The sequence below is a fragment of the Caretta caretta genome, chromosome 3 (genome assembly GCF_965140235.1).
Source record: "Caretta caretta isolate rCarCar2 chromosome 3, rCarCar1.hap1, whole genome shotgun sequence".
NCBI classification, from domain to species: domain Eukaryota; kingdom Metazoa; phylum Chordata; order Testudines; family Cheloniidae; genus Caretta; species Caretta caretta.
In genome coordinates, this window is record NC_134208.1 from 100,699,501 (window position 1) to 100,720,340 (window position 20,840).

Below are 20,840 nucleotides of genomic sequence, written 5' to 3' on the forward strand. Positions count from 1 at the left end.
AACCTACAGAAGCTTTGAAACACTAAATGGCAGGCAACAACCAGATTTAACTGAAAAATAGCATCCACCTGCTGCTGCGTTTCTTCCTCTCCGGTCTCCACCTACATGAAGGCACATGGCAAATCATTAAAAAGAAAGGAGTTGTTAGTGTGATCTACGGGGGCAACAGAGGGGCTTCCTTTATTTGTAAAAGCTGCAAACCACATGCTATGTTTATATACCTTTATTGTTTCGGCCACAGATGCTGCTGAAATTATTAAGTCTCTTTGGTCTTCCTCCAGCTACAATGTTGTAGAAATGGCTGAAGTAATATGTGAAATGGAAAATGAAAGTTTCTCTCTCTCTCTCCCCCCACATCTCTGTTCCTGCATTTTTCATGCTTTCCCCATTGATGGGTGGAAAATTAAGATAGAAGAGAAGGAGAAAAGCCATATTGCCCCAAATCTTAATGTCAAATTAAACTATAGAGGAACTTTATAAAAGCATTTAAAGTGGAGTTTATACTATGAATTGGTTTTGGTAAAATGGCAAATGATTACTGTAAATGCCTGATAATGTGTGGTATACATGTAGATTTTTGTTTTAATGCAAAATATGAGAACTTAAAAAATTTACACCCTACTTATAAGTATTCTGAATGCAACTTTAAGGAGAGAAATTATTTTCTGAAAATAGCCTGAGGTACAAACATCAATTGCCAGGTTTTCAAAGGATCACTGTGCAAGATCGCAAGTATTGGATAAGGGGTTTACTTTTATTACATATATTGCTTAATTCCAAATTTTGTGTGAGGGAGTACATCACATTGTATGTCATTTTTTCCTTAGTTTATCACATTTTCCTTCAACTTCCACTTATTTGAGGTTAGTGCACTCGTTGCAATTTCACATCAAAAAGTATGTTGAACCATATTATGGACGGAGAAAATCTTTAGTAACGTTTATTTACACCATTTTAGACTTCTTTTACTATATGTATATCTTTTACAGATGTCATGTCACATATCTAAGAGAAATTACTCTGCTGTATACAACACTGTCTCAGAGTTATTTATTACTACAAAATTTGAAATAAATGCTGTGCTCACTCTTTTCAAGGCTCTCAGTTATAAGGCTATAGTATTTTGCTTCATATTACCAGTGAAGTTCATAGTAAACTCCCCCCTTTTACAGTGCATGGTGTATTTGCTATGACATGCAGCAGCAAGCATATGGAGAGCAGCACTTTATCATCAGCCAGATCAGATGTTCAGAGTGCACACACTTAATGAGACTGATGCTTTTGCATAGCAACTTTAAAATTACATACTTTAACATTTCTCAAATTTTCACATGTTGATGATTAAAGTCAGCTACTTAATCAGCAATCCAGTTGAATAAAAGAAACTATTCTTCACCTTAACTATTGCTAAATATGACTAAACATGCTAAAAGCCAGGGAGAACCTTGGGCAGACACTCAACTTTGCACACACCCATGTAAAGCAGAAACAGTCATAATTCTAGTGCCCTCTTTGAAGACAGGATTTACAAAAAAAAAAAGGAAATGTTACTCACCCCTGTGCAGTAACTGTAGTTCTTTGAGATGTGTCCCCATATGGGTGCTCCACTTCAGGTGCTCATGTGCCTCAAGCCCTTGATTGGTGATTTCTAGCTAGCACTGTCCATTTAACTCACGTGTATGCCCTATGCCGGGAGTCTCCCAACTGCGGCAGTGCTCCTTCAGCGGTGCTCCTCATGCCGCGCAATGGCTATTAGCCAGGATGGGCACGGATGTTGTCCCTTGCCTCTGTTTGCCAGAAGTTGGGACTGGGCGACAGCAGATGGATCACTTGATGATTATCTTTTCTGTTTGTTCCCTCTGGGGCACCTGGCATTGACCACTGTTGGAAGACAGGATACTGGGCTAGATGGACTTTTGGTCTGACCCAGTATGGCCGTTCTTATGTGTCGCATCGGATCTGATGGCACAGAGCAGGGAATAATGCTTTGAAAACATATGGATTGAAGTTAACGTAGCAGCTCTACAAATCTCATATACTGGGATATTCTTCAAAAATATAGTAGATGTTGCCTGCAATCTGGCTGAATACACTCACCCCGTGTGTGTGTGCGCGCGCGCGCGTGGGGGAAGGGGGGGCGTGTTGCTGAGAACCTGAAGATTCATAACAGGCAGAGATACAACTCAATATCCATTCTGAAAGCCTGTAAGCAGAAATAGGAGCCCCCTTAGACCTATCTGAGAAGGATATGAAGAGTCTAGGTGATTTCATAAACTGCTTAGTCATCCCTATGCAGAAGGCCAAGGCCCTTCTAATTCCAGGGTATGGAAATAGGATTCCTGTTGAGAACTAGGAGATTTTGGAAAAAAAACACTGGCAGATGGATATATTGGTTAAGATGACAGATAATCTGATGCAACTTTTGGGAGGAATTTAGGATGCGGATGTAAAGACATCTTCTCATTAAAAAAACACATGATAAAGAGGGTATCTGCCATCAAGGCTACAATCTCCCTGACCCTATGGGCCAACATGATGGCAACTAAGAGGGCCATCTTTGCAGATAAAAGAAGAGAACAGGTTGCCATTGGTTCGAATGTAGGTCTCCTGAAGTGGTTGAGAACCAGGATGAGGTCCCAAGACAGGATATGGGATGTCTAGTGTGTGGGAAAAGATTGGCCAGACTCTTAATCTGTATGATACCAGGTTAGCAAAAATGGAGAATCCCTCAACAGCGGGAAGAAAGGCTGATGTGATGGCCAGGTATATCTTGACTGAACTGATGGATACCCTGGATGTTTTCAGATCTGGCAGGTAATCTAGAATAGGGAACTGATTCCAGCTGGAGGTAGCAAAGACCACACCACTGGATGAATCTCTTCCATTTCTGCAGATAGAAAAAACATCAATCCAAACTATCTATTGTTTAATAACACCTGCTGTACCTTCGTAGAGTAGGAAACATCTATTCCTGAGAACCATGCATGAGCCACACCCTGAGGTGCAGAACTGCCAGACAGGGGTGGAGCACGGAACTCCCCACCTTGAGACAGGAGATGAGGAATGGTTGGGAGCTTGATTGATGGTTAGACAAAGAGCTGAAGCAGGTCTCTGTCAAGTCGGTACTACGAGTATAACTCTGGCCTTGTGCTGCTTGATCTCGTTCAGCACCCTTAGAATTAGGGACATTGGGGAAAAGGCATAGAACCGACACTTCTTCCCTGGTAGAAGGAAGGTGTCCCCCAGGGAGCGGTGATCCAGCTCCCCTGCCTTGACCCTTTCTCTGGAATATGCTATGGAGAACTTGAGCATCCAGCTCCCTTTCGTAATCCTGGGAGAAGTGTCTGCTGAGGGCATTGCTATGGTGTTCCAGATGCCTAGCAAGCAGGCTGCTGAAACCTCGATATGGGTGGTTATGCACCAGTTCCAGAGTTTTATAACTTCACTGCACAAGGAGGTGTATCTTGCTCCTCCCTGCTTGTTGATGTAAAACATGCAGGACATGTCCGTCATGACCCTCATCGTTTTTGCTTCTGATGATGGCAGGAAATAGAGACAAGTGTTCCTGACCACCCTGAGCTCCAACAGGTTGATGGAGATTTGTTTCATGGACTGTCCACCTACCCTGAACTGTGAGGTTGTTGAAGTTGGCTCCCCAACAGGAATCTTAACATGGATGACCTGGTTGTTAGAGTCACTGATGGGGTTGAGTGACAAAGGGATGCCTACACAGGTTGCTCTTTCCACCAGTTTAGAGAGTTCTTTATGTGCAAGGAGATTGTTACCCTCCTGTCCAAGATGTACCTGGTTGGAGAAGAGGCAGCTCTTAGCCAACCCTGGAAGCAATGGAAGCATAACCTTGCATGATTGGTCACAAGGTGAAAGTTGCCATATGGCCCAAGAGTTGACAACAGTTCCTTATTGTGGTTGTGATCTTCCCTGAATTGTCCCTGACAGTCTTGACATGGCCAGACATCTGTAAAGACCAGTACGCTTTTGCTGTCACTGAGTCCAAGAACACCCCTATAATCTGTATCCTTTGTACTGGTACTAGTGTGGATTTCTTTATATTCAGTTGTAGGCCCAACTCTTTGAACAGAGCAAGCACCTTCTGGGTGGACGATAACTCTGCCTTGAAAGAATGGCCCTTGAGTAGCCAGTCATCAAGGTATGGGATGACAAGAATCAATTCCTGACAAGGGTAAGCCACCACTATCACCAGAACCTTTGAAAACCCCATTGGAGCTGAGGGTAGGCCGAAGGGATGCACTCCATACTGGAAATGATCTTGGACCACAGTGAATCGTAGGTATTTCCTGTGCGACAGAGGTGACACACTTCGGGGAAGGGGGGAATACTGGGTATACAGGGTCACATCCCTCTCCTCCTCTTCCCCCCCCCCGATTTGCTGCTTGGCTTGTACTGAGCATGCTCACATGGACTAAGCATGCTCAGTAGCACTGCTGAAGCCAGCTGCCCTCACTCTGCCCCCTCCCCCCATTAGCAGGCATGGGTCATCTCTGCTGTGTGATTAGCGTATAGTTATATGGAGGTAGGCATCTTATTGGCCAAGGGATGAAAACCAATCCCCTTCCTCTAGTGAAGGATTGCTGGAGTCAACACCCTGAACTTTTGTCACAAAGTTGTTCAGCTGTCTCAGATCTAAGATCGGCCTCCAACTTCCATCCTTCTTTGGTACTAGGAAGTATTTTGAGTAGAACTCCCTGCCCCTGTAAGGGAAGGGACCACTTCCATTGCTCCTAGTCCGAAGAGAATCTCCACCTCTTGCCTTAGTAGAAGTTGTGAGAGGGGTCCCTGAAGAGGGTGGAAGGGAAGGAGTGCCAGAAACTGCATAGCATAGCGTATGACCTCCAAGAGCCACTGGTGATTCGCTCCAAAGCCTGGTGGAAATGGACAAGACAGTCTCCAAAGAGAAGGTTAAAGGACACAACTGTAAAATCAGAGAAGTGGGAGGATTCGAACTCTCAACCAACTCATCAAAACTACTATTTAGATTATGCTTGAGTGGTGATGAAGGGTGGTTGGGTGGCCCTTTTCCTCTGAAACCTGTCTATTCCTGGGGAGTTCTGCAGGTCTGTGGTACCCCAAGAACTGAGCATAGCATGATGTCTGAGCAATTTGTGCCCTATTAAAACGTTTCTTGCTCATAACGTATGTAAATGCCCAAGGAACAAAGGGTAACCCTGGATTTCTTCAGCGTGTACAGGGAGTTATTTGTGGTGTCTGAGAAGAGCTTATAAACATCAAAGGTGAGATCCCCTACAATGTTCTGAACCTCTATCAGAAACCCTGAAAGTTGGAGTCATGATGTCCTGTGCACAGCTACTGCTAAGGAGATGGATCTGGCAGCAGTGTCTGAGAGTCTAGGGACTCTTGGAGAGCTGTTCTGGCCAATAGTTCACTCTCTACAACTATGGACTGGAATTCCTCCCTGCAGTTGTGTGGCAGATACTCAATAAATGCTGTGAACGTCTTGTAATTAGTAACGTTGTATTTGGCCATGACTGAGTTAGGTGGGGGACAGGAAAATAAAAGTCTGAATCCTTCAGGGGAAAATAGTATTTCCTATCTGCCTTTTTGCACATTGGTGAAACAGCGTCTGCCATACCATTTTAGCTGGAACCAGTAGAGCCTCATTAACAGGTAGTGCTGATCTGGAGAGTGTTGCTGACTGCAAAATATCTAGCAGCTTGTGCTGTGGATTTTTGACCTCCTCCAGAGGGATCTGGAAGCTATCAACTACCCTTTTAATTAAGTCCTGAAATTGTCTGACGTCAGCCAGGGAAGGTGGTGGAGACACAACTGCTTCATTTGGCGATGACAGTGAAATGGGAATCTCAGGGGTAACTTCCTCATTTGCCCTAGCCTCCTACTCTTCAAACATCTCCTCCTGTCATAAATGGGTAGAGGACAACACTAAATCCTGGTCTCCCTGAGAGAAGGTATTGGTGGACTGATAAATTGCTGGTGATAGGCAGGCCACACATCAAAATATGGCCACTGCAGGGATCTATAAGGAATGAGGGTGGCATACAAGGTTGGTTCCACCATCCTTGGTGTCACACAAGGTCCACTCTGTGCACAGGCGGTTTCCCAAAGGAGTACATAAGAACTCCTGGGAGAAACTGAGGATACAGATTGGGGGGAGTCATCCTCTGCATCCTCCCATGGGGGACAGCCAATGTAGTTGGAGGAGAGTCCTGTGACACAGAAAGGCCACACAAAGACTGAGGTCTCTGAGACACACTCGGTACCAGACAACAAAAGGGATTCTGGTTTGTCCACTGAGAGGTCCCTCAGGTATCAGAACGCCTATGGTACTGGATGCCATAGCTGGAGGTGACAGCGTCAACAGTGATGGGTGAACTCAGATGTTGTAGATGTCAGGCACTGACGCTTGCTCGGTACAGAGGGTACCGCTTGTATAGCCACCCCCTGCTGAGCTGTTTGCATTGGTACCAATGGCTGGATTAAGATGCACAACACCAGAAGCTCATTAGAATGCTTTGGTGCCGATGGCTTACCATCCTTGTGGAGGGTACAGGTGCCCTAACAGAGCTGTGCCTCCTGTCCTTAGAGCTCCAAGACTTGGCAGTACCCAAGAAAGAGTCCTTGGCCTCAACAGTAACATTGGACACTGAAGACCTTGACAGGGACAGTCTTGACAGTCTTTTTTGAAGCTGGTTCATTAGAGATAAAGTCTGCGCTTCCCTTTTTGGGAGTCTTTCCAGCATCCAAAGATTTCCCTTCCTTAGGGGAAGCAGGCTCTGAAGCTGATGGGGTACTGGATCTCTCTGGGGACAGATGTACGGGCAGGTGGGGGTGTGTCTCCTGACCTGGCTTACAGAGCAGTTGCCTGGAATGTTCCATAGCCAACGGTCTGAGTTCTATCTCCCTGTTCTTCCAAGCCCTGGACTTCAGGGCCAAACAGAAGGAACACTTCTGAGAGATGTGGGACTCCCCCAGGCAACGGATGCACATGGAATGCCTGCTGTTTACCACTTTAGCCTCCCAGTAAGAGTGGTAATGTTTGAAGCATGACAAACCAGGCGTACCCCGCCAGGAGAAGACAAATGTCCCGGGATAAAAGGGAGGGAAAAAACAAACAGTCTTCTCAGCTAAAACTAACTAACTATACTGAACTCTAAACAGAAACCTACAACTATAAAGTAACTAACTTTAAGAGAAAAGTCCAAGAATGCTGTAGGAGGACAATGTTCTGTCTCGGGCCAAGGCAGTAGAGGAGAAACTAAGGGCTATTCGTCTGTGCACCCCTATATAGCAGGGTGTCTCCCATGAAAAGGCATAGGGCACATGCATGGGCTGACTGGACAGTGCTAGCTAGAAATCTATGATCCAGGGATCAAGAGGCATATGCGCACCACCTGAAGGGGAGCATCCACAGGGATACTATTATAAGAAAGAACACTGTTTACAGCTTTCACAGTTTGCTGAACTAAAATAAGAGACAGACTTTTAGAGATTTTTACTTTACAGATTTAAACAGAACCTCTAAGATTCAGCTCCATGTCTGCATTTCAAAGTTAATGGACTGAGAAGGGCAATAGGTTAGGACTGATTTAACGATTAGTCTAACAGAGGAATGTTGCTCAACAATTTTACTGATTATTTAATCTTATTCCAAAATATGTCTAATAAATAACAACAACAACAAGGTGCTCTAATCTTTTCAACTACAAAATAATTTCCTCCTTAGATACAGCACCCAGGGGATACAATCAAATTATGTATGTTGCAACACACTGTTATTCATGCAGAAAAAAACCAGACATTTATTTATTAAGAGAAACTCAGTATATCAGTGGCAAGTTACCATTAATGAGAACAGTTACAAAGACATTTATATTGTACACTAGGATGTGTGCAAGGTTGAGTGCTTCTCAGTGTGCAGATGCAAAGTCCAAGTGCAGATGGCAGCATTTAAGTGACAAAGTTACACACCTCCTCTTCCTCTGCTTTGTCATTCAGGTCATTGTCATAAGAGGCGCTCAATGAAGTCGCCTTAGGCTCCAGGTAGCAGAGGGACAGAGCGAGAGGAAGGGAAAATGTGAGCGAGAAAGGAACAGATTGAAAAGCAGAGAGAAGCAGCACAAAGATAAGGAGAAAAGAGGGAATGAATGAGGGAGAGGTGATAGGAACATAGTGTTGAAGGCCAGGTGGGAGATAGGAGATGCAAACCTCAGGGAGGCTAGGAAAACTGATGTAACCATCCTCATCAAGCAGTGAAAGGAAACTAAAAGCGAAGAGTTTGCTAAAGCTTAATGAAAACCTAAACTCGGTATCTTTGTAGTCAACTGTTTTATGGGGCTTTCCCTCTATTGCAGGAGAAGAAGGGTGACTAACTGGGAGTCTCATAGGCTCCAAGATATTATTAGGCAATGTCACTTCATTTCCACTGTGAGTTGGTATTACTCTCGTGGGACTGCACTCCCAGCAGTCCGAAGGGCTATGGACATAGTCCCAAAAGGGATCTTCCTCTGAAATGTCCAAAAGCATGTCCATCTCAGGGACAGTTGGCAGGTTTGTGGGACAGGATGAAACACAGTGAAGGCGTGGTGATGGTGGATACATGTGAAGGGACTGAAAAAAAAAAGTCCAGCCACAGTTGAATATGAAAACACAACAAAATGTAAGTTTGTAGGCAGAAAGAATGCACAAGAAGAGGGGGGAAAAAAGAAATTGTTAGTTAGTGAAACCTTTTACTCAGAAGTAGAGCTAGCACTACCAATGCAATATAAAAGCCAAATAAAAATTGAAAAGCCCCATGTATTTTTAAAATTAGCCCACTTGTCCAGTTTTAAGAATTCTGAATCTGAATTCACTACAGATTTTTTTGTTTTAAAGTTGTGACAAACTTTGCACTTTTGAACGGTAGTAAGTGCAGTCACTTACTACAGATGGGAGCAAACATTCAAAGCTTTGGCAGAAAGTTCATGGTATACAGCAGGACGTAACAAGACAAGCAGGCACTTTGATCCTAGGATTTACTACCATTTCCTCTGGAATTTAAAAACAGCAAAAATAGAAAATGCTGTTTGCAGAGCTGGTACATGTAGCAAGCTACACCGAATAGCTTCATAAAACATGCAAGCCCTTCCCAAACCATTTAGCTTTTCCATCCCATGGCTGAGGAATTTTTCTTGGTTACCTAATCTATCCTAGGGTGCCCCAGCTTTGTGATTCTGAGGGACCACACTGGCATCTTGCCAGGAGCCAAAATTTGCATATTAATTTACCTAAATACATGTTTTCATCAAATATAGAACTGTGTGTGTCTTCCTTGATTGACTAGAAGTTAGTTGTTTAAGTTTTTTGGCAATAAAAACATGAGGCTGTTCATATTTGGTCTCACATGGCAGTTATAGGATGAGGTGGGCTGGGCTGTCAGCTGCATTGGGAGAATCAGCAGCCCAAATGTTGTCCCCTGGGCAGTGAATTGGGTACCCTTTGCCTAACTCACAAAAATGCAGTTTTCAAAATGAAAATTCCTTAAGGTTTGTTTTTAAAACCCAATAGCAAGGAAAATTCCTGGATGTCTCCCAGGAAAAACAGGAATACATGTCAGAGAAGATACACAGACTATTACGTCTGAACTCCAAAGCTTGAGCTTACATTTAGGAAAGAGGTGTTGCCTCAAATCTTGATGTGAAAGCACATAAAACTAATCCAAATTAAAGTTTATGATCTGCTTCCTTGCTAACTCCAATAAATAAGACAAGTAAATTGCCACTTGCATTAGAATTTCTCCATCATCAACAAACCGAACTTTCCCTGGAAAGCTGTCTTTCAGTTCTACTTGGAAATTATTTTAATAAGTCAATGTGTTTCTATAACAGATACTGACGTATAAAAGGACAGCTTAAAAGATTTTTGCAGTTGGCAAATAAAGCAAGCACTATGTTAAGCACTGAAATTTACTCAAAAAAGAAAATATATACAACCAAACAACAGGTTGTGTATGACAGCACAATTTTTGGAAGTTTGTTCAGAGTAAAAATTGTATAAACTAACTTACTTTGAGCCACATTTAGCTAAGAGAAAGTTCAGTTTGAACAATTATATACCGCAAGTGTTTAAGTAGTGCCTAATTATGACAAATTAAAATTAACTTGTAGCAATAATTAAAAGGAAAAAATTCACAAGATTGAATGTCACACATGCAAATTTGCAATTTGTTCCTTCCTTTTGGTTATATAAAATACTCTGTGTGTATATATATGGTTAAACAGAGTAGTTTGAAATAATTTATTAACAATATCTTCTAGTATGTTGCTTGTTATTTTTAAGAGACATACAACTCCACTTTAAATGTTTGTTAAGAGTTGTTTTTGTTGTTACAATCCATCATACCTTTTCATCCTGGGTTAATTCCAGTTGTGGAATTTTAGTTGGGCTTCCATCCTCATCTCTACCTTCGCCGTTTTTTAACTTGGTCTGGCCAACAGCTTCACCAGCAAAGACCATATCACCAGCAGGTCCCACTGTGGCAGCAGAAAAGTCCCTTAGCAGACTTTGGTCTGTGATACCCACAGGAGCTATTAGAGAACCGAAAATTTTGGTTATTCTGGGTATGCTGGAAGTTTTATTTTTGGGACTTCTGAACATAAAATACTCTGTTTTACAATGGCTTAGCCATTCAGGGATAAGAATAATGCAGGGGAAAACTGCGAACGGAACAGTAAATGAAGTTATGATAACATCCCAAGTGTATGGTTCTAACTGCATTTATACAACCTGCAATGGATAACTGTTCTTAATTGTGATGTGTATGTACTATACAGAGAAAACACTATAGTCAAGTAGCCATTTTAAAAATCACCACATTTCTGGTGACAACAGAAACCACAAGAACAAAGAACATGTAGGCTGCACATATCATCATATCCCCATGATAAAAACCATCTTGCACAAATTTGATATTTTCAGTACATTCTGTTTTCAGCTAATACAGCAGCTAATACACCATGCATATATAAATCTCTCAAAGTATTTCTACTTCTGAACCCAGACATCAGGCACTGTAGAAACACACAAAGTTCAATATAAAAAAGCTACACTTTTTCAAGATTCTCTCTGTATCCAGGGAGAAACTTGAGTTGTTTTTTCTTTTATTCAGCTTGGTTTACCCATCCCTGTTAGCTAATTATTGGCAATACCTAATATGTATATTTGATGTATCATGTAACACAAAAGACAGATTTCAGAGTAGCAGCCGTGTTAGTCTGTATTTGCAAAAAGAAAAGGAGTACTTGGGGCACCTTAGAGACTAAACACATTTGAGCATAAGCTTTCGTGAACTACAGCTCACTTCAATTGCATGCATGAATACAAAAGACAGATATTGAATCAATTTTATTCTGACAGCTAGAATCACTATAATAGTATTAACCAGCAGGAGGAGCTCTAAGACCAGCTGGCTCAGCCAAAACACTGGCAATAATGCAGCAGACATTCAACCTGAAATTAAAAATGTTTAAATAAGTTACGGTGACCATACAGCAAGTGTGAAAAATCAGGACTGGGTGAGGGATAATAGGTGCCTATATAAAACAAAGCCCCAAACATTGGGATCCTCCCTACAAAATCGGTATATCTGGTCACCCTAAAATAAGTACACCTTTGAGAAGAGATGCAAGAAGCAGTGAAAAGTGGGCAGAAGAATAAATATACATGAGTGAAGAATTCTGACAGGATTACACAAGTCAAGAAAGCTAACAGAAATGGTAGGTGTGACAGAGTAGGAAATTTTTATAATATTTTGTATGACTATTGTGCATGCCTCAGTTTCCCTTGCGTGAGGCCTGGTTAACTAGGTGGTGGGAAAAAGTTGTTTTTCTTTGTAGAGATGCAGAGATACAAGTTTGACGGACTCCTAGCGGCCTGTGGCGTGCGCCCCCATGACCATGGAGAGTCTGAGAAGACAATGGCCACTCCATTTGCCCAGACATTTGGCACCTAGCAATTAATGACAATGGATGATCCACCCTACTTAGGAAGCCAGCCAGGTTTGACCAGCTGGAAAAGGGTTGCGGAGGGCATGGTGACAATGTTTGCCTGGGAACAAGAACAAAGGACTGAGGAGGGGCCAGGTGGGGGTGTTAAGTGTTGGCTGCTGGAAGAGGATGCTCCAGGACTGGGACTAACAAGATTGATTATGCTGTCTATGTTAACCAAGGACTTTCTACCCTGCGTTCCAGACTGCTAATAAACCCTTCTGCTTTTACAACGATGGCTGAGAGTCACTGCAGGTTAAGATGGGAGAGTGCAATGCTCCCTTTGGGTGTACTCATGTGGACTCGCTGGAGGGAGCTCATGGTGTGAAGAAAGGGTGCTGAATGCGCCAAGGTTTGATCTAAGGAGTCAGTGAAGCCAACTGACTTATTCTAGTGAGATGTGACCCTAAAGTGGGTCTGGCACACTGAAGGGGTCCTCCCAGGGACTGTTTCAGAGCATTGGACCTGTATAACCATGACAGTAGCACACCACAGAGAGATGCCCACAGGAACTTGAAAGCAGAAGAAGCAGCTGTATGGGTATGAATGAATCACTTTAATATTACAATAATCTACAAAGATAACCACACTTTTACTGGGAAAAAATAGAATCTAATTACCCTAGAAGATGATGGTAAACTATTAAAATCTCGTATCTGGGGCAGTATGAGCAGATATGGAATTGACACTGTACCAAGAACAATATCTATATGTAAACATCTGATTTTAAACATTTGTTTGGCTCGAAGTTGCAAAATAATTACTCAAGAAAGTTTTACTGACTTAGTGTAAACCAAGAGAATGCTTTGGAGTGTACATTACAAGGGGAGATTGTCAAAGGCACAAATATCAGTTAGGTGCCTAATTTCCCATTGAAAGTCAGTGAGAATTTAAACTCCTTATTTTATCAGGTCTCTGGGAAAGTGATTTATGCCTGTGCTCTTTTGCAGAGCAACGCTGTGACCTACACCTCTCAGAAGCCAGTCACAAAGACTTGAGAGCAGGAATAGCAGAAAGCGTCTTTTACAAAGAAGATGCTTGGGAGTTTACAGCAGAGTCAGAGCTCACTGTTACCCACAGTTTTCAGAACCCAAACCTGTGGTAACTTAACTGTTTCACTCCAGGCGATGTCAGGTTTAAATCAATGGGAACACAGCACTTCCTACTGATGAAAGATTGGTACAAGCAAGCATGATCTTATCTAAAACTACTATTGATTAGATTTAAGCACACACAGATGTAAACAATAGGTTTAGAACATCCAATAAATACCTAAAATCTGAGATGGTATTGAGTAATTAGTAGCAGGCCAGCGATGGGGGGGAGAGATAGGTCAGTGCTTTGAGCATTGGCCTGCTAAACCCAGGGTTGGGAGTTCAATCCTTGAGGGGGCCATTTAGAAATCTGGGGCAAAAACTGGGGATTGGTCCTGCTTTAAGCAGGGGGTTAGACTAGATGATCTCCTGAGGTCCCTTCCAACCCTGATATTTTATGATGGCTGATCGCTTCCCAGCTGTGGCGTACGGGGTCAGAAAAAAGTCTCTCAGGAAAGCTTAAGAGAACTGCTCCAAAGCACTATTATCTAGTCTTTTTATAACTATTTTTTACAAAACACAGCTCATACTGACCCCTACTGGGTCATCACTTCTCCTAACTTCAATCAACAAAACACTTTAACAATCTTAGCCATAATAAGCTTCTACATCAAAAGGCACCCAAACTCAAGGTCTCCATGCACTTTTCTTTCAATCTCATAATTTGCTGACTTTTCTCCCCTCCTTCCATTCTCATTAGCAGAAACTGCAAGCCTGCAGCTACTATTTGACCTTGCCTCCAAAAGCCTAGCTTGTCCAAATTAACCCTTAACTATGTGGTGTTCTTTTTATTAATTCATGATGGCTGAATGCACACAATATGGTTGCAATTAGCTTGATTAAGTTCTATGGTACACACCCCTCAATTCTGGAGTAATACTCACCAGAGAACTCTTGGAAGAAGACTACTCTATTCTGAGAGGGTCCTTAGTGCCTGGATCAAAATGATATCTCATGGACTGGTTTTATATGAAAAGTTTCAGGCGAGTGTCCCTTGCCTTCGGAGTAGCTCACGAAATCTCATGCTCAAATAAATTGGTTAGTCTCTAAGGTTCCAAAAGTACTCCTTTTCTTTTTGCGAATACAGACTAACACGGCTGTTACTCTGAAACCGGTTACAAGATAGGTTGTTTTCATAGACGAGTATAGAAGGGAGCAAGTAGCCAGAGGTTCAAAGTGGGGGAGGGGGCCTTGTATGGAATCTGAGCACCAAGTTGAGATCCCATGCCAGTGTAGGGTATCTGACTTCTGGGAAGCGGTTCTCCAGTCCCTGGAGAAACCTCCTTGTTGTAGGCTCCCCAGCCCAAAAGGTATGCATCTGTTGTTATTACTGATGTTGGAGATGGTTGAGCAAAGGAGACCCCTGCACAAACACTGCGAGGGTCCTTACACCAGTCGAGGGAGTTTTTCATGACTCAAGGCACCAAGACTAGTTTGTTCAAACTGTTCAAAACTTTAACAATTACTTTAACTTTTAACAATTACAAATCTTCCCTCCATGTCTGTGTCAGTTGATAGGATTTGTGTGCTCAGTTTTTTATGGAACAGGATTGACACCTCCACTCTTAGACTTGGCTGAGTAATTACTACAAATATTGTCACCAATCCAGTCTTTAAGCTTTTCAGCCTCAGACTCAATGCAGTGTGCTTCATGGAGAAATAGAAAATCAGCTTTCAAGTTTCCTAAGTGAGACACCTTTTAACCCCTTTCAGAGGGTGACAGATTCCTTTTATGTTCCAAGAAACACATGTAAGTAAATTAGCCACAGGTACTCAAGGCGGGAAGCATCCCAGCAAACATTTTCTGCTGTGCCCACCAAAACTCAGGGCTATGGGTAGGGTGAAGTGTATCTAGGGGAATTCATGAGTTGAGACAGAGAAGAGAAGCTAGAGGGGCTTAGCATTAGTTGAGGGCTTGGGGGCTGGGGAGCAACAGGCTCTTTCGAGGATCAGGTTTGTATCAAGGTGTAAGGAAAGTATCTTGGACAAAAATTCTACTAGCTTGTCCTTTTCTACTTCCACAGGGTAGCCAGCCACTCTCAAATCTTCTGGACCGGCCCTCCAGGTCACTGATTTCATCATGTAGCTTTTGGATCAGACATTGTTTGTCTCTAGTGATCCTAACAGAGCCCACATGGTCTTCTAAAATAGAGGTTCTAGTTTTTGCCTCCCAGTGCTGGAGGATAGCCTCTGAAAACTCAGCTGGTGTGGTGCAGTCGCAACTTTGATTTCAGAGATATCCTTGATATTTCCTTAAAGCAGGATCTGTTCTTTGGATATCTGCTTTCGAATTTTGTATACTTGATCCAGGCCTACTAGGCACTCCTCGAGTGCTGTCATGCTGCCCTGCACAGGGCTGAAAGAGATCCTCTGTTTCTTTGTGATTTGTGGGGAACCCGGGGAGAGAGAGGGGTTAAAAACCAGGTCAATTTGCTACTAGGATGTTAAAGAACAGAACGAACCACCCAGAGACAAAAAAACTGTGACCTTAATATAGTGGATGTCAGTGGATTTTTGTGGGCCTGAGCAGGAACTCCAGATCTAGGCATCCATTTTCCCCTGCTGGCTCCCAGAAGTCCTGTGTTTTAGTCTAATTCCATGCTTAAGATTTCTTCATTAAGCGATGGGCAAGTAGACATACCAATGTTATTTTTAAATATCCACAATAATTACTTGTAATGTGTGTAGTAACCCTTTGAAAAAAAGGTCTGGCTTAGCAAAATTTGTATTTACTCTACAAAGCTTCTTCAAAAAGATTTACAGCTCACGATGTTAGCGCAGTGATTGTATCACTGCTAAAAAAGGTTATTCACCCCCCCCCCAAGAAAACACAAAAACAGCAACACGTTAGGAATTGCAGAAAATGCTTTTACAAAGCACCTGGGAATAGGTGTAATATAGTTGGCACTCAACACACAAATCTGTAGAACTGAGTTGCAAATTTCATAAAGTCTGATTAACAACGTTCTAGGCATGCAGATGTTAGGATTTTCTAAAGTTATAAACTGAACTTAGAAAGCAGCAAGATGCAATGCAACAGTCACGTAATACATGATATCTCCTTATCAGAATCTCTTACCCCCATCAAGACTCCTGGAGACACGTTTGCTTGAGGTGCGCTCAAAGTACGGAGCTGGTCTGTCTATAAGGTTGCTAGCCTGCTGTGTCTGTGCTTGAGTACGGCCACTGTAGCGGAACTTGGAACCCAAGGTCAGGAATTTCGCCTTAGGAGGCTGTTCTGGTGATACAAGTCTAAAAAACAAATATGAGATTAAAAGTCATTTCGCTAGTTTTAGTAAATGCTTTAGCGCAGCACTTCGTAACTGCTCATCATACTATGAGTTAATTTGGAAAGGAAAATTGTTTAATGATAAAATTCAAGCTTCAGATAAAAATAGCATATAAGATCGTTAAAAGTTGGTAAAAGTTGGTCTTATCTTGCAAAAAAGTACAAAGAAAATTAAGCTACAAGTATCAAAATAACTGAATTTTATAAATTTTGCAGTGGATTACACTTACTGTTTTAATTTTTTTTTTTTTGCTTTAATTGCTAATCATGATATTCAGAAATTTGCTATTGGTCTGCCAGATATCACTGAGAATTAGCAAGGTTCTACTAAAAAAGAAAAGGAGTACTTGTGGCACCTTAGAGACTAACCAACTGTATTTCAACAATAGAAATCAGTGACACTAACAGCAGTTAATAGCATCTGGCTAAAAGATAAATGCTCTAGAAATTAGAAGATTGGTGTTTTCATTTAAGATACTGATAATTGAAAAAGATTAAAAGTTCTGTTTGAGCAAGGCAGAGGGAAAAAGCCAGTAATGGTCCAGCAACATACAAAAATGATAACATGCTAAATCCTTGGAAAATTACTCAAAGCATCTCAACGGATATAGATCTTACATTATTTGTTTGGTGCCCACAGCTTTAGCATTCAATGCCTATACCAACTTTAAGGTTTCTCATGTTGCAAACTCTGACAGTTCCAGAACTGTGGTCTATGAAGAACTGGCTGGTCATGGGATACCGAGTCTTTGTTTCTAGCTACTTCTTTTTATATCCAGGATCTTTATTGCAAAAGAGAGAGATCTATTACTTGAAGTAGTTGGATGAGGAGCAGCCAGCCTAGTTGTCAATGTTACATATTAGAAGAGAAGAAACAGGTGGTGACCACCAAAAGGACTGGAACTGGTGGCACAGCAAGGAAGGAATGTCCAGAGAAGCAGGGGGATGAGAGAACCAGATGCCTAGGCATAGGCAAAGTATGCGGGACAGACCATAAATGCAACAGGGAATCCAAAAAAGAAAAAAGAAAAAACAAAACAAAACCCCAGGGGAGAGGGAGATAAAGAGTAGAAGTATGTTCCTTAATACTTTCTCATGCAAGCAACTGCTTTAGATGCCATATGGCTATTATGCAAGGACTAGTATGAAAAGAAATTTCCTTGTGGACAATCTACTCTGCTAAGCTGTGGTCCACACTGCACTAAGTTTGGGATAACCTGAAATCAGAGAAACAATGCTGTCTCAAAAAATGGAGAGCTAATTCCTGAATACTGCAGCACAGAATCCACATTTATCTACAAAGGTTCTTGCTGCTGCCATTTCCAATCTGGTCCCTTTTACAGACTCCCCTACTGCAGTATTTGAAACCTTTAGAAGTCCTCTGTGAATTTAGATAAAGCATCTGAGCATTCCCTGTAGCTTTTGCAAATTCCTCAGGAAGCATCTGAGTTTAAAATATATTTTTAAGATCTTCCATTGATTGAAGGGATTCCCTCCTCAGGTAAGTAGGCAAAAATGGTGGCCATTTTAATGAAAGGTTAATTTGCACACCCTCCTATTTTAGGATGCTTGTACAGCAGAACTATTAAACATCGTGTCTTCCTTCTTTGACTGTGAGTACAGCCTTATACCACAATCCTGTCTGAATAATTTCTGTAAATTCTCATTGACAATACAGTGTTTCCTAAAGTAAGTCTATTACGGAATGAGGAGAAAGAAGGCAGAGAATACATTCCCAGGGTTGTTACTGTTCTTTGTTTTCAAATGTTGGCAAGGCTACAGCATTAACTTCCATTTTTATCCTCTACCCTGCTGAGATAAACTTTTAATAAGGAAAAAACAAGAGAGCTAATTACTTCCTGATTAAGGGTATTTTAAAGGATATTTTATATTTCAAGCTTAATTACATGTAATAACCGACAAAGTTATGGTTATAGCAGCGCAAGAAGTTCTGGGAAGACACTGAAAAAAATAAAAATTTCAAATACAACATCACAAGTACTATATGCATTAATTTATACATGGGTATACACGCAGTCTTTCTGTATATGATAAGGTTCAAGGCTGAAGACTAAGACCACCTGCGAAGAGCAGAGTAGATACCCAGTTTGACAGCAGCTCTTAAAGTGGATTGTTACTTACTAGAATGTAACTGGAATTCTATACCGTTTGAATTTCCATAAATATTATAAAAGAAAGGCACAGATTGGCCTGTTTTCATATTTAATAGTATATGTACAAAGTTTGGAGAGTCATCTTTTAAACTAAAAGAGATACCATCCAATATACAAAGCTTATGTTAACACACATCTTCAGTTATCTAAAAGGAATTACTAACCTTATGAAAAGAGTTTTCCTTAAACCTGGAAGTTGAATTGTATGTGTGAATTACATGCAAAATTCACTGTCATGTAGAATTCACAGAACACGTGGCACGAGCAGAGAAAAACATTAAAAAATTTTGGGCTGTAACAGTTGTGATCCTGTTTATTTCTGGCATTCAATGAGAGAAAAGAGATCAGGATTTATTTATTTTATTATTTTAAAATCCTGATGGAGAGGTTCTAGGGATTTTCTGCCTGATGACATCAGTGGAAGTACATGATGGTGAGAGTATTTGAAGCTTAGTACTTGTTATAATACCATCCCTGACTAGAAAAATCTATTTCTGGTTGGAATGAAACCCAATTAAATTCTGTTCTATTTCTGTAGAAAGATTTTCTGATAAATATAAAATGTCACTGAAAACATTTACAGTTGTAAATTACCTTTTAAAAATCTAAGCTGATCAGCTACTATAGATGTAGCTCAATCAAGGATTCTTTCCTATTTTGGACTACATACTAATTTAATAATGACAAAATATAAATTATCAAGCAAATTTCAAAGTAACTATTGCAACGGTATGAATCATTTCAAGAACACTGATTTATCCCAGCCACGCAGCAGAATGGCTTGTGCTACATATCACTTCTGGTCATAGATTGCACTCACCAAATGATTAGATTTTCTTAACTTCATATTCAGTTTGAGAAAATCACATATCAACAGTGCATTTTTATTAATTAGACAACCTTCCATGCCTTATATGCTTGTGAGGTTTATAGTGTCAAATGTAAAATTTTTTGAGACAGGTGTGACGCTCTATGAACTGATTTCAAACAGGAATGCTTTCTAAATTATGTATTTAATGAGTGATTCACAGCTGAAACTTAACAGTGCAAATGGCAAACCAGGATTTTCTTTAAAAAAAACTAGAGGAGGTATGGCTGAGAGAAGAGAAATTCCAATTTCTACTGCCAATTAATATAATGGGCCCAAAGCCACACAAATATTAGAATCAGAGAAATTTAGACCTGGAAGGGACCTCCATAAGTCATCTACTCCATTCCCCTGCACTGAGACAGGAACACCTAGACAAGTGTTTGTCTAATCTCTTCTTAAAAACCTCCAGTGGGGGAGATTCCACAACTTCCCTAAGTAATTTGTTCCAGTGCTTAACTACACGTATAGTTAAAAGGGTTTTCTTAAGGTCTAACCTAAATTTCCTTTGTTGCAATTTATGCCCATTATTTCTTATCCTGCCCTCAGAGGATAAGGAGAACAATTTATCACTCTTCTTTTTGTACAACCTTCTACATACTTGAATATTATTATGTTCCCCCCTCAGTCTTCTCCAGACTAAACATACCCAGTTTTTTCAATCTTTCCTCATAAGTCATGTTTTCTGACTTTTAATAAATTTTACTGCTCTCCTCTGGACTTTCTCCAATTTGTCCAAGTCTTTCCCAAAGTGTGCTGCCCAGAACTGGACACAATACTCCAGCTGAGGCCTTAACAGCACTGAGTGGAATAATTACATCTTGTGTCTTGCTCACAAACACTCCTGCTAATACATCCCAGAATGATGCTTGCTTTTTTCCACAACAGTATTACCTTGTTGACTCATTTAATTTGCGATCCACTATAACCACATTGTTCCCATTAGAAAATATACATCTGCCACAAAAAGCTGTCTAGCAAGATGGCTCTATTATTTAACTGCTTTTATGTTCACTACAAGGTTTATGAGACTGTATACTGTCAATCTGGAGTAATCTCACATTACCCACTTTCAAATATTCCAAAAGGTAGAAGGAGCTGAAAAATATTAGAGGAACATGTCTGTTCATAGGAGGCTAAACAACAATTGCAATATATCTCAACTAAATTTATTTGTGAGCAGGTTTATTTTCTGAAATACAGCAAAGTGAATTGTTGGTGTATATTTTTTCTGAAGAAAGCATTAACAAGGGCAACTTGTTCACTCGTTGTGATAAATACTGCACAAAAATACAAGCTGTCCTTTCCCTTGATAGATTCCGGGGTGCTACAGCGTAAATGCAAGTATACAGTTTAATCATGTACAGCAAGATTTCTGGT

The 20,840-nt window shown here is 41.1% G+C and overlaps 1 protein-coding gene across 16 annotated transcripts in view; it reads right to left on the reverse strand.

Moving 5' to 3' along the window:
• EPB41L2 (erythrocyte membrane protein band 4.1 like 2) overlaps positions 1–20,840 on the reverse strand; it is a 251,269-nt gene that overhangs the window by 32,158 nt on the left and 198,271 nt on the right. For 8 of the 16 annotated variants that reach the window (XM_048844567.2, XM_048844562.2, XM_048844566.2 and 5 more), the window contains exons 12-13: positions 16,209–16,381; positions 10,393–10,577 (exon numbers count right to left, since the gene is read on the reverse strand). In XM_048844567.2, the coding sequence (XP_048700524.1) occupies positions 10,393–10,577; positions 16,209–16,381 (358 nt within the window). Of the gene's footprint in view, positions 1–68; positions 102–911; positions 1,882–7,983; positions 8,050–8,220; positions 8,623–10,392; positions 10,578–16,208; positions 16,382–20,840 lie in introns of those variants that run through there. The other 8 variants (XM_075126741.1, XM_075126745.1, XM_075126740.1 and 5 more) reach the window with 4 other exon arrangements.